The 19,594-nt window shown below is 61.2% G+C and overlaps 1 protein-coding gene and 1 long non-coding RNA gene across 3 annotated transcripts; one reads left to right on the top strand and one right to left on the bottom strand.

The window, feature by feature from the left end:
- The first annotated feature begins 66 nt into the window (after positions 1–66).
- LOC309807862 lies at positions 67–8,256 on the top strand. The gene is made up of 4 exons (XR_014294679.1): positions 67–253; positions 5,958–6,080; positions 7,844–7,963; positions 8,168–8,256. It is a non-coding gene; the product is annotated as an uncharacterized lncRNA (long non-coding RNA).
- On the bottom strand, positions 6,265–18,389 carry B4GALNT4 (beta-1,4-N-acetyl-galactosaminyltransferase 4). Of its 2 annotated transcripts, XM_082627804.1 has the most exons (20): positions 18,224–18,389; positions 15,185–15,288; positions 14,674–14,769; positions 14,499–14,594; positions 14,333–14,423; positions 14,156–14,256; positions 13,925–13,992; positions 13,661–13,739; positions 12,402–12,468; positions 12,135–12,269; positions 11,943–12,052; positions 11,724–11,824; positions 11,546–11,646; positions 10,552–11,470; positions 8,431–8,732; positions 8,111–8,264; positions 7,901–7,973; positions 7,645–7,798; positions 7,172–7,298; positions 6,265–6,676 (listed from the first exon to the last, which is right to left on the bottom strand). In XM_082627804.1, exons 1-20 carry the CDS (start codon positions 18,372–18,374, stop codon positions 6,553–6,555), a joined length of 3,153 nt encoding a protein of 1,050 aa, XP_082483930.1. In that variant the 5' UTR covers positions 18,375–18,389; the 3' UTR covers positions 6,265–6,552. The 2 variants fall into 2 exon arrangements, with proteins under 2 accessions (XP_082483930.1, XP_082483931.1); XM_082627805.1 differs by having other exon boundaries at positions 10,552–11,646.
- Positions 18,390–19,594: the final 1,205 nt, after the last annotated feature.

The following is a 19,594-nucleotide window of genomic DNA, read 5'->3' as shown; positions in this document are numbered from 1 at the left end:
GGAAGCTCAGAGCCCAGTCCAGCCCCTGCGGCCACGTCCTCCCTGAGAGCCCCCGCTTCTTGGAGCCAGTGTGTAGGGAGAGAGCGCGAGAAGGATTCTGTGCCGGCTTAAGGGTGAACTTCCTGGGGGTGGGGACTCTGTGGCAGATGGGGGAAGATTCACCCAGGGAGCTTAGAAAACAGGCGGTAGGTCCTGGGAGTCTGCGTTGGTGCACTTTCGGGTTTGAGATCCCGGGACCTGAGGGCCTGCAAGGGTGAGTGATGCTCTTACTTGGGAGGTGGGGGGATGGGGGAGCCTGGACTCTGCCCTGGGGCATGGGAAGGAAGGGCTATGGGGGCCCAAGAGGGGCAGGTTAGCATTTACAACCCTGACAGCTTAGAGGTCGGGCTGGGGTGATTACTGGAGGAGGGGGACCCCAGGCCGTTGTTACACAAGTCTCTGGAGGAGGGGTAGGGGATGGGGGGCGATATGGGGTGGTTTTCAGGGACGAGGGCCAGAGTAGGGGGCGGGTGGAAGGACGGACGTCCCCCTAGTGCTGGCTTTGGTGACCTGGGAGGCACTCACTGTGAAGGCCTTGGCTAGGGGCTGCCCGGTGTGTGCGGCCGGGGCTGGAGGAGGGGTACAGAGGGCGCCCCACCCCACCTCGGTGGGGAGTCTGGAGGGGGGCTATTAGGGGGCGGGAATGGAGGAGAAAAGCTTGAAGATGTGGACAGCAAAATAATATTCCAAACAAGATTCAGGAGCGCGCTGGAGCACAGAGAAATTATAGGTAGATCGCCCGGGGCCACGGGGCCTGCAGGGGGCGGGATGGATCAGCGCTAGGTGGCGCGCCAGGCGTGAGGGCGCGGCGCGCCGGCAGGGGGCCGGGGAGATGCGGGTCTTGCTGCTCGGGCTCCGGCCGTGCGCGTCCCGGCGCTTCCTGTCAGCAAACTCGCGAACCTTCCCACGTCCCGAGGGCTGGGCTCCCGCCAAACCCAGCCCAGCCCAGCCCAGGGTTAGGGTTAGGGTTAGGGTCCCTCCTCCATGAAGCCTACCTGGACTTGCGCATCGGGCGCTGCCCCGGATCCCCCTGGGGCGGGGCATCCTCTGCGCCCCCTGGCGCCTCGCCCCTTTGGCGGGGAAGGTCGCCAAGGGTTACAGCCCCACCGCCACCCGTCCACCCCCTCCCCTCAGGTCGTCCGTCCACCTTACCGGTTCTGCGCTCTTCCATGTGCTCGCTGGCGCTGCTCTGGGGCAGGTGTGTGACCAAGACAGACGCAGCTTCTCGCGGGAGCGCTCCTTCTGGGGTCAGGGGGGACACAGACACAGCGGTCCGCACGCAATGATGCTGGTCTGGATGGCGGGGCAGCTGGGAGCCTCTGGGACAGAGGGGGCACCTTGCAGAGGTCCCAGAGAGGACCCTAAAGGGAACGGGGTGGCCGGAGCCCATGGTTGGGGGGTGCTCCAGCAGGGGAGGAGGATGAATTGACTAAGGGGGACTGGGGAGGTGGTGGCGGGTCCCCTGGTGGCCTGGACCAGGAGGGCCCCAGGGCAGGGAGGTGGAGAGAATGCTGCGTCCCGTCCGTCCCTGGAGGGGTGCAGGCTGGTGCTTCCTCCCTCCTGAGGCCTGTCTCGGGTCCTGGAGAAGCTCGTCACCACTCATGGGCACTGTCTGCGAGGGCTTGGCGGTGGAGGCTGGGTGGTGGGTGCTCTGTTCGCATTCTGTCCTAATCTTCACAGGAGCGTTGGGAGGCAGGCTGCGATGTGGCTCCAGTTTACAGACCGGCAAACAGGTTCCCCAGGCTAAATAAGTTTCCACAAGTTACGAAGCAAGTGAGGGTGTGTAGGGAAAGGTCTCCCTGAGCGGGACAGGGCTGAGCTTGGGGACTGGCGCTGGCTGGTGGGTGGGCGTCTTGGTAGTCCCCCAGCTAGGTCTGGGCCGCTTTCTCCACTGAGGTTAAGAGGGGGATTTGTTTGCCTTCCTCCCGGTGGTTTAGCTTTAGTCTTGTTCTCAAAGGGGTTCCCGCTCCCCTGGGCCCTTTCCCATCGCTGCCCGAGGAGCCCTTTGCTCTCACCATCTGCTCGGCTCCGAGACCTGCTGTTGCCTTTTTGGTTGAACAGCATCAGAACTGGGTAACCTTTCAGGCTCCAGCTTCCTTTCCCGAAGGACCTCCGTCCCCTGGAGCTGTCAGAGCCGGCCCAACCCGGGGGCCGTGGGTGTGGTGGGGGGCAACCAGGGATCTTGTCAGTGTCTGGATTTTGGCCATTCTTATAGGTGTGTAGAGGTATCTCGTTCTTTTATCATATGCATTTCTCCGATGACACAGGATGTGGAGCACCTTTTCATGTGCTCATTTGCCATCTGTATATCTTCTCTGGTGAGGGGTCTATTAAGGTCATTTGACCATTTTGCAGTTGGGTTACTCATTTTATTGTTGAGTTTTAAGAGTTCTTTCTATATTTTGGGTAACAGTCATTTCTCAGATGTGTCGTTTGCAAATATTTTCTCCTAGTCTGTGATTTATCTTCTCATTCTTTTGACATTGTCTTTCGCAGAGAAGAAGTTTTTCATTTTAATGAAGTTCTGCTTATCAATTCTTTCTTTCATGGATCAGCCTTTGGTGTTGTGTCCACAGAGTCATCACCACACCCAAGGTCATCTAGGTTTTCTCCTGTGCTATCTTCTAGGAATTTTATAGTTTTGTGTTTTACATTTAGGTCTATGATTGATCTTGAGTTATTTTCTTGTAAAGGGTGTAAGGTCTGGGTCTAGATTCATTTTTTGCATGTGGATGTCCAGTTGTACCAGCACCATTTGTTGAAAAGACCATCTTCGCTCCATTGAATTGCCTTTGCTCCTTTGTCAAAGATCAGTTGACTGCATTTATGTGGGTCTATTTCTGAGCTCTCTCTTCTGCCCCACTGATCTATTTTGTCTAATCTTTTGCCCATACCACACCGTCTCGATTGCTGTAGCTCTACAGTAAGCCTTGAAGTTGGATACTATCAGTCTTCCAAGTTTATTCTTCTTGAATGTTATGCTGGCTATTCTGGGTCTTTTGCCTCTCCAGAAAAGAATCAGTTAGTTGATTGGTGGGGTTTTGATTAGGATTGCATTGAATTTATAGATCAAGTTGGGGAAAACTGACATCGTGACAATATTGAGTCTTCCCATCCATCAACATGGACTATCTCGCCATTGAGTTAGGTCTTTGATTTCTTTCATCACAGTTTTGTAGTTTTCCTCATATAGATCTTATACATATTTTGTTAGATTTTTACCTATTTATTTTTTTTGGTGGTAATGTAAATGGTATTGTGTTTTAAATTTCAAATTCCAATAGTTCATTGCTAGTATATAGGAAAGCAATTGACTTCTGTATATTAACCTTGTATCCTGCAACCTTGCTATAACTGATTATTATTTTTAAATATTTATTTATTTTGGCTGTGCCACGTCTTAGCTGCGGCATGCGGACTCTTAGTTGCAGCATGCGTGTGGGATCTAGTTCCCTGAACAGGGATCGAACCCGGGCCCCCTGCATTGGGAGCGCAGAATCTTACCCACTGGACAACCAGGGAAGTCCTTATAATTGATTATTAGATCCAGAAGTTTCTTTTTTCTTTTCCTTTTTTTTTTTTTTTTTTGGCTAATTCTTTTGAATTTTCTCCATAGATGATTATGTCATCTGCAAACTAAAACAATGTTATTTCTTCCTCCTCAATCTGTATACTTTTTATTTCCTTTTCTTGTTTTGTTGCATTAACTAGTACTTCCAGTATAATATTGAAAAGAAGTGATGAGAAGGGTTTATCATTGATTTCTAAAAATGTCTTCAAATGTCGCCTCAGACCTCCTCCCGTTCCCCATCTGTGTCCTTGGCAGCCTCATCAGCACCTCAGGGCTTTGCTGGGATGTCACCTTCTCAGGTCAGGCTTTTTCTTTAATAAAAATTTTGCCCATATTTTCTTCTAGAATTTTTTTTTTTTTAATTTTTGGCTGCGTTGGGTCTTCGTTGCTGCAAGTGGGCTTTCTCTAGTTGTGGTGAGCAGGGGCTACTCTTTGTTGTGGTGCACAGGCTTCTCATTGCCGTGGCTTCTCTTGTTGTGGAGCACAGGCTCTAGATGTGCGGCCTTCAGCACTTATGGCACGTGGGCTCAGTAGTTGTGGCTCGCGGGCTCTAGAGCGCAGGCTCAGTAGTTGTGGCGCACAGGCTTAGTTGCTCCACGGCATGTGGGATCTTCCCGGACCAGAGCTCGAACCCGTGTCCCCTGCACTGGCAGGTGGATTCTTTAACCACCGCACCGCCAGGGAAGCCTGGTCAGGTTTTTTCTGACCACTGTTTACAATGGCAGCCACGCTCAGACTCACTATTCTCTTTCTGGCTTTACTTTTCTTTACAAGCGCTGCCACCAGCTAAGATACTGGACATGTCTTTACTGTGTCTGTTGTCTGCTCCTCCTCACGCTTCACTAGAATGTAAGTTCTACAAGGCAGGGATTCTTGTCTGCTTTGTTCACCACTTCTTCCACAGTGCCTGGCACATAGTGGGTGCTCAATAAATAGTTGTTAAAATGGATTAATAAATTATGGTATACGTATAGTCCAGATTAGATGAAATGTTGTCTGAAATTTTTTTCTGCTTCCAGAGGTAATTATTTTTCTGATGTGCGTGCTTCCCCTACCTGTTACATTCCCCCCGCCCCAAGTTTTTGGAGTATATATTAATTCCAGTGTTAGTTCTTTTCTTGTTACTAACATCTGTATCTGGGGATCGCTTCTTCTGAACTAGATACTTAGGGAGGAGTGGGCAGTATGAGCTGGGGCATCTGGTAACCTCTGAGTAGGTGTGTGGCAGGTTAGCTGTGTCCTCCACCCTGTGGGCACCAGCAGGACTCACATCACAAGTGACTTAGTGTTCACAGACACCCGCTGGCTGCCCTGGTCAGCAGCCACAGAGCTGAATGCCCTGGGCCATCTCTAGGGTCTTCTCAGGGCTCGACTGGAGTGTCCATCTGGTTTCTCTTTCCCTGAAATCCTCCCTGCTGTCCTGTGTTCATGGCGAGGTAAATCTTGCAAGGATTGTTTGGAGCGCTGGGTGGACGTGCTGCTTTCCCACAGAACGAGGCAGTACAGAGTAGCAGCCCCAAAGATGTCCACGCCCTAATCCCCAGAGCCTGTGGCTGTCACCTCCATGGCAAGAGGGACTTCGCAGATTAAGGAAAGGATGTTGCTTGGGATGGAGCGATTATCCTCGGTTATGTGGGTGGGTCCGGGGTCATCCCAGGGGTCCTTATAAGAGGGAGGCAGGAGGGTCAGAGCCAGAGAAGGAGATGTGATGATGGTAGTAGAGATGTGAGAGAGACAGGGAGAGTGATATGAAAATGGTAAGCTGCTGGCTTTGAGGATGGAGGAAGAGGCCATGAGCAAGGAAATCCAGGTGGCTTCTAGGAGCTGGGAAAGGAGGGAAGCAGATTCAGTCCTAAAGCCCCCAGAAGGGGGTGCAGGCCTGTGGAAACCTCGATTTTAGGACTTCGGACCTCCAGAGTTGTAAGACAGGAAATTCCATTTTGTTTGTGGAAATCTGTTACAGCAGCTGCAAGGAACTCGTATGGGCAGGCGCGCCCGGTGCCAGGCAGAGCACTGGCCTCCCTGCCATGCCTGGGACCCCAGGGAAGGGCGGGCCCTCGACAGCATCATCCAGCCCATCTGACTCTCCAGGGGGCTCCTGACCCTGGACTTCCACGAGACAAGTCAAGCAAACCCCCCATTATGTTTAAACCAGTGTGCATTGGGTTTTCCATGTATGGCAACTGAGTCCTAACTATACCCCCAACCTGGTCGTAGCATGTCACCCGCCACCCCGAGGTGCCTAGTGCTCCCACATCTTTGAGGAGGATGGGGCAGAACTGACATCCAAGGTCTGTTTTCACAACAAAGGGGACTAAGCAGACGGTCGAATATTCTTTGCTCGCAGGTGGAAAGGCCTCATGCCACGCTGGTGACTGGCGGCTCCGCACACAGGCTGGTGAGGAAGGGTCCAAAACCCCCTTGCCTTCAGGGCCCGATACAGAAGCTCAAAGGGAAAGTGCGGGAAGAGGTGAGTGGTCTCGAGGGTGGAGAAAGGTGCGGTCAGCATGGCGGCTGCAGCTCAAGTCAGGAAAGGGAGTCAGCAGCAGGCACAGTGCCCAGGCCCACCTCTGCCCTCCCAAGAGAATCAGGCCCAGAGGATGAGTCAGAACTAAAAAAAATATTTCATTTCATTCTGAATAAAAAACGGAACAGACAGAACTCTTGGAAATCCTGAAACAATGTCATTGCTACAGCAAAATTTCACAGAAATCATCGCACAGGGCGTGGGGGGCAAGCCCAGGCCCCGCCAGCTAAGATGGCCGCCTCTCTGGGGGGGGTGCACAGAGCGGGCAGCAGCCTGGGGGGCCAGAGAGGGGCAGGCACGGGTGGTGGCTGTGCCCCTGGATGAGCCCTGCTGGGTCCCCAGGGTCCAGGCTCAGAGCCTGGCCTCCAGCTGCCACGGCAGGACGGCAGCCGGGGCTGGCAGGGGTCGCTGGTCCTCAAGAGGCCTCCTTGCGGACAGCCTTGCGGCTGCGCACGCCCCACATACCCCGCTTGGAGTGGAAGTGGTGGTAGAAGTTCCGCACTCGGAGCCGCTCCACCTCCAGCCCTGCCTGCAGGACCCTGGGTGGGGAGGGCGAGTCAGGGCTGCCCCTCAGCCCAGAGGACCTTTGGTGGGGGTGACCAAGACTTGGGGTGTGGGGGTGAGTGGGGCTGCTCTGATTCTTCAAGACCCTGCAGGGGGAGGGCATGCATGTCAGGGCTGCCCCTGAGACTACAGAACCCTGGGGGTGGGATGGAATGGAAGAGGTCACGCCCCTGGTCCAGGGGCTGGGGTGTCAGGGCTTCCACTACTGTCCAAGCCCAGTAGGAGGAGAGGGACCCAGGAGAGGCCTGTAGGGTCTGGGGGCAGAACTGGTTCAAGGGCTTCCCTGAGTCTGCAGGTTCCTGGAGCTGGGAAGGGGTTTTGGGGAGTGGGGTGGGGTCCAAGGATCTCTCTAGGCCTAGATCTGGGGGTCGGAGGAGGAGGAAAGCAGAGTCCCATCAGCATGTGAGGCCCCTCCCACCCAGAGGAGGAGGCTATGGAAGTCTCAGTCTCTGCTGGGGGGAGGTGGTCACCTGTCCAAAAGCTCCCAGTCCTCGCCTCCCCACTGGTCCCGGAACTCCTCAGTGTTCATGCCTCCAACGCGGTCGAAGTCGGACTTGTAGATCCCAAAGAGGCCGAAGCCGTTCACCTCCCAGTAACCTGGCGGGGATGGCGTGCCCTTCAGATACAAGGTCCTGCAAGCCCTTCCTCAGGAGGGCTCTTGGGGTCACTCCAATGTGTTGGTCATAACCTGGGAGGCCTGTGCACGACTTGGGTGTTGGAGAAGGTTCCTAGGGGCCAAGCATGACCCTGGGGTTACTGGGGGGAGGACTTGGGGTCCTGGGCACTCTGGGGTTCCTAGAGGCCACAAGGGGTCCCAGGCGTTATAAGGGGCATTGATGGGGCCCTAGGCCTCCCTTGCGGGTTGGGAGGCCCCCGGGGGCCTGGGTTTTGCCCTGGCACGGGTGGGACCCCTGATGTTACCGAGGGGCATTCAGGGCATTACCGTGAGGGTCCCCTGGCGAGCTCCCGCAGCCCAGCCGCATGACCACAGGCGCAAAGGCCAGCTTGCCCTCCACGCAGTGCTTGCGGATGCCATCCAGGATGCTGGGGGGGAAGTGGATGTGCAGGTCGCAGAGGAAAACGATGCTGCTGGCATCCTGGAGACAGTGGGGAGGTCTGAGCCTCGCTCTCTCCTCCGGAAGGGTCTCCCCCCGCCAGACCATCTCATTCTCTCCACCCGCACCATCCTGCCCACGCACCTCCACCGCGGCCACTCCAGCTTGCAACCCCGCGGAGCGCTCAAAGTTCCCGGTTCGCCTTAGGTATTGGTATCTGAGGGAGGAAGGGGATATGGGGTGGGAAATCACAGCCACCCATTTCTGGGGGAAGGGGGGGCAGGAAAACCCACGCCTGTCCGGGAGGAGGGAAGATGTGCTTGACCCTCCCCGGTAGGTGGGGGGCACTGTTACCTGGGCAGTGGCGCCGTGCGGAGGGCCCGCTCCACATCCATGTCCTCGCTCTCAAAGTCCACCAGGATGACACTGAAGCGCGAGTCCCCTGTACGGACGTGCAGCGCAGCCATGTCTGCCAGGAACTGTACCACCCAGCGTGCCTGGTTCTTCACTGGAGGAGGATGGGGATACTGAACCCACCTGGACCCGACCTGGCGGTACCCTGCCCAGGACCAGTGGCACTCCCCGCCTCCCCGTAAGGCCTGCTGGAAAAGCCCCCCCACCCCCGCCACCCCGCAATCCCAGGTGGCTGGCCGGCCAGCCCCACTCCCACGCACCTGGCACGATGAAGTGCACCATCACATCCTGGCGCCAGGCCAGGCGCAGTGGCCGGCACAGCTCCGGGCGGCCGTCGGGGTGCGCGGAGGCGGCTGGGGAGGCAGCTGGAGCGGGCTCGGGACTCTCCCCGTCTCCATCTGTGTCGCCGGCACGTGCCCGGGGCAGGCGCAGGAAGACGTACTCAGACAGGCGCAGCCGGCGCCCGCTGCGCTCCTGGAGCTCCAGCTCCAGGAGGAAACGGCTTCCCCGCGCAGAGTCCCGGCGCTTCTCCACGTTCACGATGCGCAGAAGAGCGAACCGCCTGCGGGGCGGGACCCAGTCAGCCCCCTCGGGCTCCCGGGCTCCGAAGCTGCGACCACGCCTCCAACCCCATTCTTCCCACAAGCCACCCCCAGCCGCAGAAATGAGGTGGCCACTCAGGTGACTTGGGGTGGGGCGCCGCACGTCCCCCTGTCCCCCACCACACCTCAAGGCCTGCTGGGGAGCTCCCTTCTCAGAAGGCAGGCCCACATGCTGGGGCTCCCTCACCGTGGGGCAGCCCACAAGGGAGGCATCCCCAAGCCCAGGCTAGTTCTCTCCTTGGTGCCACCACTCCTGTCTACAGCTGCACGCTCAGAAACCTTTAGGAGCGCCCACTGCCCACAGGCCGAGGTTCAGACGTCTGAATTCTAAGCCGGTAAACGGTATCTACCTTGTGGCCTCAATACCCCCTCAGGTTAGATAAGCAAGCTTCCTCTTCCCGTGGGGTCTTTGCCCTAGGTGTCCCCTGCCTGGATGCTCATCCCAGGCTCCCCGCCCTCCTCTCCAAGGTCCTGGGTGCCTCCTCTGAGAAGCCTCCTTTTTGCCCCTCAGCACCAGCGCAGGGGCTGCCCTGATTTCTGGGGAAGAAGCCTCCGGGCCTTCCGCAGCTGGCTCTTCCCCAGCCCTGGCCTGGGAAGATAGGGCCCCGCCCTTGACTAGGTCACTCTCCCTTTTGCCGCACGCCCCCCCCCCCACCTTTGCAGCCAGTATCCCTCACCCTCAGAGCCTACCTGTGTGACCTCCCAGGGGTCTAGGTTCCTCCCTTCACCCCCTGCCCATCCCCACCATCCTCTCCTCAAGTATCAGGGACTTTCTGCCCCAAATGCTCTGGGTCTGTGCTCTTGCTCCTTGGGGCTACCCACACCCTTGCACGGCTCAGGGAAGGTGGGGCTGCAGCCATGACCTTTCTGCTGGACAGACCCCCTCATGCCCATGGGACGAGGAGCTGCTCTCAGGAAGCTCAGAGCCAAGTGCAGGGTTGCCTTCTCAGCCACCTAGAATCAATCTACCCCAGCCCCTGCCAAGGGTCCAGGCCATCCCATCGCTGCCCTGGACCAAGCCTGTCAGTCATGGGCTCCCTCTTCCACCCCCTCCTCTCCAACACAGCCACGTGCTTGTCTACGATCCAGATGGGCCAAACCTGTGTCCTGCTCTAAACTGTGTATCGGAGGCAAGAAGAAAGACTCCTGCACCTGGCCTTCAAGGCCCACGAGGCCTGTCCTCTGCCCACCAGCCTCCTGGCCAGCCTTTGCCTGTCTCTGCAGGTCCTGCCCCTACTTAAGGTCTCAGCACAGCTCTGAGAACCCCTCAGGGCCTCCCCTCAGGTCAAATTGGGGCCCCCACTCTCCAACCCCCATACCTGCTTGGGGTGGAGACAAGACTGGATTCCTGGGGCCTGGGTGAGACCAGAAGGGCCAGTGGGGCAGGAACCCTGAGCCCTCCCCTGAGGACCAAGACCCCAGCCAGCGAGGTGCCAGTGGGGAGAGGGATCCAGGGGTTCTTAGCTTGACCTTCGTGCGTGTCTCTATCTGGAAGAGAGACTGGGTGGCTCAGATCCATCCTCAGGTGCAGGTCCAAGGTGATAGGTGTGGGGTTTGGAGGTGCAGGACAGGGGAGCCAGCCCTGGGTGTTGGGTGAAAGGCTCCTAGCACAGGACAGGGGCCCTGAGCAGTAAGGGGCCCCAGAAGCGTGAGAAGACACTTCGCGGGGGGGGGGGACATGTACCATTCCCAGAGCAGTGCCCCGTTAAACCCTGGGGAAGTCTGAGGGTCCCATGGAGGCCAAGGCCGTCCCTTTTCATGCGCGCCCCTCCCTCGTACCCTCCATGGCGCGCGTTGAGCCGCTCCATGTACTGAGCCACCACGTCCACGGCCTCGGCCTCCGGCAGCTGCAGATTCCCCGACACGTTGCAGCGCAGGTCGTTCCAGTCCGAGCGCAGCATCTCGAAGTCCACGTTGCCCACGCTGAACGTGCGCTGCCAGTTGATAGCGTCCTCGCGCCAGCGGCTGCGCACCGGGCCGGCCTTCTCTTCGCTGTCCTCCGACGCAGCCTCTTCGCCCTGCGCCCCTTCCTCGTCGTCCCCTTCCTCCTCTTCCTCATTCTCCCCAGGCAGCTGTGGCCTGGACACCTGGGACAAGCTCAGGAAGGAGGTCACGGGCCGCACTTCGGACGAAGAGTTCGAGTCTGCGGTGGGGGCCGTGAGTCCCGGCTCGCGTGCCTGGCCCTCTCGGCTCCCCTGGGTGGCCGGCGCCGGGGCCGGGGGCCTCAGCTTTGCAGCCTGGGGACCTCTGGTCCTGCGGCCTCGAGCCCGGGATGGGCGTGGGCGCGTGCGCAGCTGCACCCTGGGTAGGGGTCTGGGGCGCAGGAAGACGCCAGGGAAAGGTGGCCGGGGAGGGCCGCGTGGGCTGAGCGGCGCCGGGGCCCGGGGCAGGGCCCGCAGTCCCGGCCGCACCCGCGTGACATACACCTTCGGGGGCCGCTCGGCCGCAGCTGCTGGGGGGGGCGGAGGGGCACGGCCCCAGAGGAGGGGAAGCGGGCGGGCGGCCCAGCTCAGCGCCCGCGAGCGCCGGGGGGTCGGCCGGCCCAGGGGGGCGGGAGGCGTTGGCAGGGCGGCAGTGGCTGGGGCCTCGGTGGGGGCCGCGGGGACGGAGAGCCGGCGGCCGCCCTGCGTTCGGGGCGCCTCAGTGGTGGCCTCTAGACCGTCAAGCAGCTCCCCGTCGTCCTCGTCGTCCAGGAAGTCTGTGGGCAGCGCGGGTGAGCTGCCGCGCCAGGGCGGGCCCAGCTGAGGGGGTGGGGGGCGCGGGGGGCACTCACCGTCTGGGTTGAGGAAGAGGAAGGCTCGGCGCTGCACCTCCTCCTCTTCGTCTTCCTCCCCCTCCTCCCGGTCCATCTTCATGTATTTGTAGAACCCAAACCTGGGGCCGGGGCGGGGCGTCAGAGACCAGGCTCGGCCGAGGCCCCGCCCACTCTTCCTTGGGCACCACCCACGCACCTTTCCAGATACAGCGGCGACTCTCGGTAGAAGCACTTGTTGTCCGTCTCCATGTGAGTCAGGCGTGTGTGGTCATTGGGATAAACGAAGGACAGGTACACCTGGGGCGGGCAGAGGGCTCAGGCTGGGGAGTCTTCCAGAGGGCCTGGAGGAGGCTCCGGGGACCCTGGGAAGAGGGAGGCCTGGGTCTCAGGGAAGACCTTGGTGAGGGGCACTTACAAACTGCAGTCCCTGGTATCTTGCGATGGGAAAGTCCTTGACGACGTAGGTGGGGGCATAGGCACAGGGCTCCAGCACATTCTCCAGACTCCAGGGCTCCACCCGAGGCGCTACGGGAGGCGTGGTCACATTGTGACCTGGAACCCCTGCCCCGCCCCGCCCCCCACCCCACCCCGGGGGGCCTCCTCTCACTGAGGAAGAAGGTGTCTCGGGGATCGGGCCGCAACATGTCGGCTCTGGGCTCCTCCTGCAGCAGGCGCCCCCCAACGTGGCTGGCTGGAGACTGGGGCACATGGGCCACGTGGTCCATCTTCAGGGCTGACTCATCTAGGGGCAGAGGATGTGTGGGGACCCCAGGAGTTCCTAGAGATCCCTCCTCACCCATATCCAGACACCACCCCAAAGAGACCGCGCATCAGGAGCCCTCCCCTTTCCCCACGGAGGCACTGGGCTCCGCACCTGTGTACAGGGAGATGTGAGCAGAGCCTATGACCTCAAACTTCAGACCCGGCAGGAAGGCTCGCCACTGGGGGTTGGAGAGGGTGGTCAGGGCCAAAGGATGGGGGTCAAGGTGGGAACACAGCTGGGTCAGGGAGGAGTGAATCTTCCCTGACGAGGGGCTGGGGAACTAGTAGGGGCAACCCCTTCACGGACGCAGGAAGCTTGGGGTGGGGGTGGGGTGGATGGGAGAGCGGTCCTGAGAAGGCACAGCAGGGAAGCTGGAGAGGCCCAGAAGGCTGGGGTCCCTGGAGGCAGGTGAGGATGCCTTTCCTGACATCCTGGGTGCTTCTGGACCTTCTGATTATGGCCTCTGCCCCCACCTCCCCCCGGTTCTGCAGCCACTGCCCTTCTGGAGGTCAGAGCTGGCCCCCCAGCTCCCCGCTGGACCTCCCCATCCCCACTTCCCCCACTTCTGTGGCTGTGCCTTCCCAGTCTCCCTTGCAGACTCTCCCTCCCTCACTGCTCTCATGTTGGGCTTCCTGGGGGCTGTCCCAGGCCCTCTTCCCTTCCCAGCTCATCCTGGGCCCTTAGTCACCACCTCGACTTCCACAAGATCACCCCAAATCTGCATTTGCAGTCTGGACCCTCTGCTAAGCTGAGCTGGGGTGATGCCCACCACACACAAACCAGACACCTGCAATCTCCCACCACTCCCTAGCCCACCCTGGTCATCACCCCACACTCAGCCAGGCTCAGGCTCTCAGCTGCTGGGCATCTCCCCCGCCCCCCAGCCCCCACCGGGACCTTCCACTTCTTCCATTCCCACCTCCCTGGTTCAGGATGGATGGCCACCCACGAAAATCCCTCCCAACAGGCAGTGGCCAGAGGGTTTTCCCTGAAACGCAGATCCAGTTGCCTCATCCTCAGGAGGAAGCCCTGCTGGATCTGGCCACCAGACTGCTTGGAGTTCCAGAAGACTCCAGGTGGCTCCATTCCTCTGCTGTTCTCGAGACCTGGAATTCCTCTTTGCACCCCAGATTCTCTCCCCGCTGGTCTCCCTGTGAATGTCTCTCATCTGTCAAGAATCTGCTCAAGGGTCACTCCTTCTGTGAGCACAAGCCCCGTCCCTGAGCATCTGCTTTGTCAGCTAGATGGGAAGCTTCTCTGGGGGGGCGGGCGGGGTCCACACCGTTGCCCTGCGGGGAGTGGCCGGAAAGAGGAGGGCAGGGCAGGGGAGGTGGGGTCTCCAGAAGCCCTCAGGGGGCAGCCGCACTCACGCCCACTTCCACGTGGTCCGAGCCGCGGTCGTCCTGCTTGTGCAGTAGCTCAAAGTAGTACCTCCGGGAGGCCGTGAGCCTGGGGACAGGAGGAGTGAGGGGGCGGGCCCGCCATGCCCCGGAAGCCCAGAACAGATGGGGAGCCTACAGGAGGTGGGGCTTGAGGGGGCAGCATAGCAGCAGCACCGTCACGCATGCACGTGTCACCCAGTCCTCACACACACACAGGTATACACTCATGCACACACTCCCACAGTCACTCACCGCCTGGGCTTGGACACCTGGGAGCTGAACTTGGTGAATTCTCCGGGTGCCGTCCACTCCGAGCCAGTCTGGAGGGTAACAGAGAAGGGGCAGGGGCTCACCCTCTCCTTGGGGCACCAGCCCCATCCAGTCCCCACTCCTGAGAAGCTGGAGGGGACACGTGACCAAGCCGCAGGAGGCCCACGAAGACAAGGGGTGTGGATGGAAGGGCTGGGCTGCGCGTGGGGGTACCTTGCCCACAAAGGCCACCAGCTGGGCGCCCGCCGGGCTCTCGGTTGGGCTCAGCCAGAACTCAGAGTTGTCATCCGAAGCCACGGAGAACTGGACATCTCCTAGGCCACAGGACAAGGCTCAGGGGTCGGTGGGGGCTTCGTGACACCCTGCCCCCCCACACCCCCGTCCCCGCACCATCTCTTGCCGGGTGGATGAAGCCGAAAATCCGGAGGCCGTAGTTCTTCCACTTGGGGGACACAGCCAGCTTCTTCACGGTGGTGCGAGTCTGGGGGGGCAGCGGCCTCTGACGTCAAGGCCCCCGCCCACCTGCGGGCCAGCCGCCCCCCACCCCAGCACTCACATGAGGGAAGAGCGGGAAGTGCAAGTTCCTCCGCAGATGGCCCACGGCGCCCCCGCACCAGTCCTCGAACACGTGCAGGTTCACCTGCCCCTTGTACTGGGGGTGGAAGGAGGCCTTACCTTCTGCACAGCTGCCCCCGGCCCTCCCCAAGGCCGAGCCGCTGAGCAGAGCTCACCTCCTCCCGCCACGAGGGTGCCTGATGGGTGAGGTTGAGCGACAGTGGCCTTCCAGCCCCCCCGGGAAACAGCGCGTCTGGGTCCCGACCTTCGGGCTACGGGAGAGAAAGGGCACCAGGGTCAAAGCTGAGAAATGTGAGGGCAGGAAGAAGTCACACTCACTCTCACACACACACACACCACCCCCCCACCCCCCCCACCACCCCAGGCTCAGACACAGTGCATGACACAGCCCGCCACACACGCCGGTTCACTTCACAGAGATCCCTTCCACATGTAGCCATGAAGCCCTGACTCCATCATGCCCCGGCCATGCACACCCACCCGAGCAGACCCTTAGCCACCCCACGTGCACCAGACGCGTCCACCCGGGCTGGGGCCGCGCTCCGTGCTGGACAGTGTGCTGCCGTGTCCTCCACGCACACGGCCTGCAGGTCCTGAGGCCACTGGCACAGGAGTGGCCTTGGGTCTTGTGTGTGCTGTGGTGTTCTTCCCCGCAGCCCTGCTCACCACCCGCTCCTCCTCAAGGCTCTCGCTGGAGTCCTCTGCCCTCTGCGTGGACAGTGCAGCCCGGATGCCCCGGCCGTCTGTCACACCACTCAGCTTCTCACCATCTGTGGGCGGCACATGAGGCGTGACTGGGGTCCAGGCTCTCCAAGGCCACAGCCCCTGCCGCTGGGGTCAGCTGGGGGCAGGATGGCCAGTAGTGTCTCCACTGAAGCCCTCCCTCCCCACGTCTGCCCCTTCATGCTACCCGATGCCCCACCCTACAGCTGGAAGTGCTCTCGGCTGGGCCCTTCTCCCACATCCGACCTCCGTGGGGACGGCCCCTGCCTGAGTCCCCCACCTGGCTTTTCCCCCACTGGCCCCCACTGGCATGAGGGAGCAGTTATGTGTGTGCACATGCTAGCATATATGCATACACACACACACCCTTGGGGCTGTTGTCATCAGTGACTCTGCCTCCAGGAAGGCCCCCAGGATTGCTCTGTGCCCTCAGCACTTTTCCTGTATGCTGGAGTGTTTGGTGTCTGACTCCTTTACCAGAACTGAGAGCCAAGGGTTAGTGCTGGAGTTTGTTGTCAGGTGAGCTGGCACTGTGGTCTTGAGGCTACACCAGCCCCGGCCCATGGCACGTGTGCCACCTGCTGCCCTTGAGGCCAGGGTTCAGAACCAAAGGAGCCCTGGTACCCACCTGGGCAGAGGAGGGATTGGCACACTGGTCCAGCTTCCAGAGGACATGGGGCCAAGGAGGCCCCGGAGGGAGACTGTCCCCCTGGGGATCCCTTCTGTGGACATCGCTAGAGCTTGGCACCCCCCTAACTCCCCACGCCTGGGGCAGACCACCTCCACACCCCTGCCTCCCTCAGCTTCCCAGAGCTCCTCCCGAAGCTGTGGGCCTGGGGTTCCATACCCTGGGATCTGAGCCTCCGAAGGTGAGGCTTCACTGTGCGCCATGTCTGCCTCCCCTGGTGCTCCCATCCGGGGACCCCCAGTTCAGGAACCCCTCTCCTCCAGGGCCAAGCCTGGGCTTCAAAGTCTATGCCCGTCCCTCGATCCAGACCCCAGGAGCTAGATCCCCGGACTGACACAGTTGGCCTGGGCCCTTTCTCTGGGGGAGGGGGCTGCCCGTGGTCTCGTGCCTGTCAGACTCTGGTGGTGCCTGCGCCCTTGCTTCTCCCCCTCAGTCACTGTCCTCTGTCCAGCTGGGAGGTGAGCCCCTAAGAGGCTCCCGGCCAAGTCCCCACAGCCTGGCCCTGATGCTCCCTGCCCACAAGGTAACTCTGTGGGTATTGGGAACCTTCCACAGTGGGGTCCCAACCCAGGATGCCATCACTGTCCTGCAGGGGCTGAGCCCCAGCACAGCGAGATCCACACGGGCCTCCTGCCTCCTGGCTGCCAGCACTCTGCCTGCACAGGCTGCTGGACCCCGGGAAGGCAGCCCTTCTGGAGGGAGTGAACACAGTGCTGACAGGACAGTCAGAGAGGCCTCAGACATGTCCAGCTGCTCAGCTTCCCACAGGCCCTGCCCTGCTGGGAGCACAGGTAGCGGGACAGGAGGCGAGGCTGCAGCCCCGGGGGCTAGAGCCCCGGCTGGGTCTGCTCCTGGCAGGAGCTGCTTGAGGGTTTGATCTTCCATAACCCTGAACAGCTCCTGCCCACCCAGGAGCAGCAAGGACAGCTTCCTCGCTGGTCCAGCTGAGAGCAGAGGAGGCCTCAGAAGTGGGGTTCCCACACCTCCGCCCCCTCCCAGTTGCTGAGTTAGGCTCCCCGGCTGCTTGGGAAGTCAGGCTAGGGAGGACTCTGGTTGCTCAGAAAACCACAAGGCAGCTGAGCAGGAGGCTGGTTATGTTCTGTGTCACTGGGTCACGCTCCGGGGTCCTGCCTTATTTGATGGTAGCTGGGGGGCCTCTATGAGGGACTGAACAGTGCTGGGGGCCCCTAGAGGGTGTGGTAGCTGTGAGATGCGTGGACTCTGGGGGTGGGGTGGGTTGGGACAAGCCTCTGACCCCTGGCCTGGGGTGTCTGTAGTGCAAGCTGTGGGACTGAACAGGGAACTCTGGACCCCTTGGTGGAGTGGCCCAGGACTTCATGGGTCAAGATCATTGTTCTGAGTCTTCGGGAAGCAAGATTCTCACCACCCATCCTAAGGACACCTTGCTTCCTTGAGAAGGGCCAGGAGCAGCTTGGCTGGGACTGTCCCTGCCCTGAGGTGCCTCCTTCTCTCTCTCATCATCGCCCCCCCGCCCCCCCCGCACTCTGGTCCTCCTCCTCCAAGTGTGTGTCAAAAGTCACCACCTCCAAGAGGCCCTCTAGGAACCCCCTAGCTAAAGTGGCAGGACTCCTCCCCAACTCTTGCCCACATCGCTCACCAGGACCTGATTTGTGGGTTCACTGTCTGTCCCCACCGGAGCGTGAGCTCGAGGAGCCTGGGAGAGCTCACTCCAGGCAGTTCGGAGCTCCCCAGGCTGGATCCCTATCTCCATGCCTCACCCTGCCTCAACACACAAGCATCTCAGTCCCTGATCACAGGTTTACCTAGGGCACCTCCTCCAGGAAGCGTTCCAACTGCAAGGGTCAGCTCCCTCCCGCCAGCCCCCTCTCTCTCCGTCCTGAGGTTGGGTCGCTGCCCCTCCCCAGCAGATGCGAAAACCGAGGCTCTGCTAAGCAGGCACGTGTCGGAGGCGCAGCCAGACTTGGCCTCTGGGAAATCCCAGCATGCAGGGCCCGGTAGCGGAGATCTCCCCAAGAGCCCACCGTTAACCCCGTCACTCACTACCCACTCCAGGCCAGACCCCGGCGTCCGCCGGGGTTTGGGGACGCTCCCCAAGAGGGTCGCGCACGTCACTGCTGACGTCATCGGCGTTCTGGCCGGGCTGAGCCGAACCGCGCCCCCTGCCCCAATGTCGCCGAGCTGGGAAGGGCGGACGGGGTCTCCGGGCGGGTCTGACCCACGCCGAGGCCTGGGCGCGATGGGAGGGCCCGGGACCGGCACTGCTCGCGACCCTCACCGCCCCCCGCCCCCAGGGCGCGCGCCCCCTCCCGTACCTCGCCCGTAGCCCAGCCGCTGGCGCAGCGCGCGGCCCTGGCGCACCAGGCTCAGGTGCACGTACGTGAGCCACGCGGCGCAGGTGAGCAGCACCAGCAGCAGCAGCAGCTTGATCTGTTTGCGGATCTTCTTCACCGGGAACCACGGCATCGCGGCCGTCTCCGTCCCGGGCCGCGCTCAGCGGCGCCGCCGCGGCCCCCCGCTCCAGCGCGCCCCGCGCCGCGTTCCCCGGCCCTGCATGGCCCTTTGTCCGCCGCCCGCGGCCCCAGGGTGCGGCCGCGGCCCCGGGCTGCCCTTGGCCGAGGGCACGGGGTGGGCGGCGGAGCGGCTGCCGGCGGTGTCCCCGCCCGGCCCCGCCTGGCCGCTCGGGCTCCAAGCTCCTGGGGGGCCTCGGCGGGACAGAGCAGCATCCACGCTGCGGTGCTACCCACCGTGAAACGGGCCCGGCCACCGCGCCGCGCGAGCCAATCCGGGCCCGGTCAGCCTGCGGAGAGCCAATCCACGGCGCGGGGGGCGGGGCCGGCGTGTTAGGGTGTGCCCGCCGCTGGTCTCCACGCAACGCGCGCGCATCCACCTGGGCGCGCCGGCCCGCGCACCGCGGGGACGCGGGGTCCTGGGGATGCGGAGGACCCGGGGTGCGGTGTATGGGGAGGTGTGAAGGACCGGGGACAGGGGTCAAGGGGCAGAGAATGCACGAGACAAGGAGTGGTGCGTAGGACCGGGGGACATAGGGACCCGGGGTCACGGGGTGCAGTGATGGAGGCCGCGGGAGGAGCAGGCTATGGGTCGGGGGACAGTGGGAACACGGGGAACAAGGGTGTAGGGACGCGTGATGGGGAGACACTAGGAGCTTGGGGAACGTGAGGGGAAGGATGCGGGCAGCTTGGGCTTGCAGTTGGAGTAAGCCTTCTGCTAACAACGCGGCCAGGAGGAATGGGGCTCAGACAACGTGGGGAGAAGAGAAAGGAAGTTTGGGGGAGAGACATAAGGGGGTAGGTGATGATGGTAGGTCAGGGGGGCTGGGGGCGCGTGTGTGCACAGGCTCCATGCAGGCAAGACTGACGAGGGTCTCAAAAGCACCTGGCTTCACCCTGAGGGGCATGAGCAGCCACCAGAGGACTTAGCGTGGAGGGCCAGGGTCTGACCTGGCTGCCAGGTGGACAGTGGCAGCAGAGGGGCGAGCTGACGGCCTCCACTGAGGGCAGGGTGAAGATGGAGAGGAGGTGCCCCGGCTGTCTGGAAGGGGGCAGGAGGGAACCTAGCCCTCCCATTTCTGACCTGAGCCTGGAGTCTGAGGTGTGGCTCTTGCTGAGCTGGAGGTGGGAGGGGAGTGTGGGCTGATGCTGAACTGTGCCCACTTGGTTCCCATT

This window comes from Mesoplodon mirus (assembly GCF_964341445.2).
Source record: "Mesoplodon mirus genome assembly, chromosome: 7".
Taxonomy (NCBI): Eukaryota; Metazoa; Chordata; class Mammalia; order Artiodactyla; family Ziphiidae; genus Mesoplodon; species Mesoplodon mirus.
Note: the sequence above shows the minus strand (reverse complement) of the source record. Positions and strands in the feature narration are given on the sequence as shown.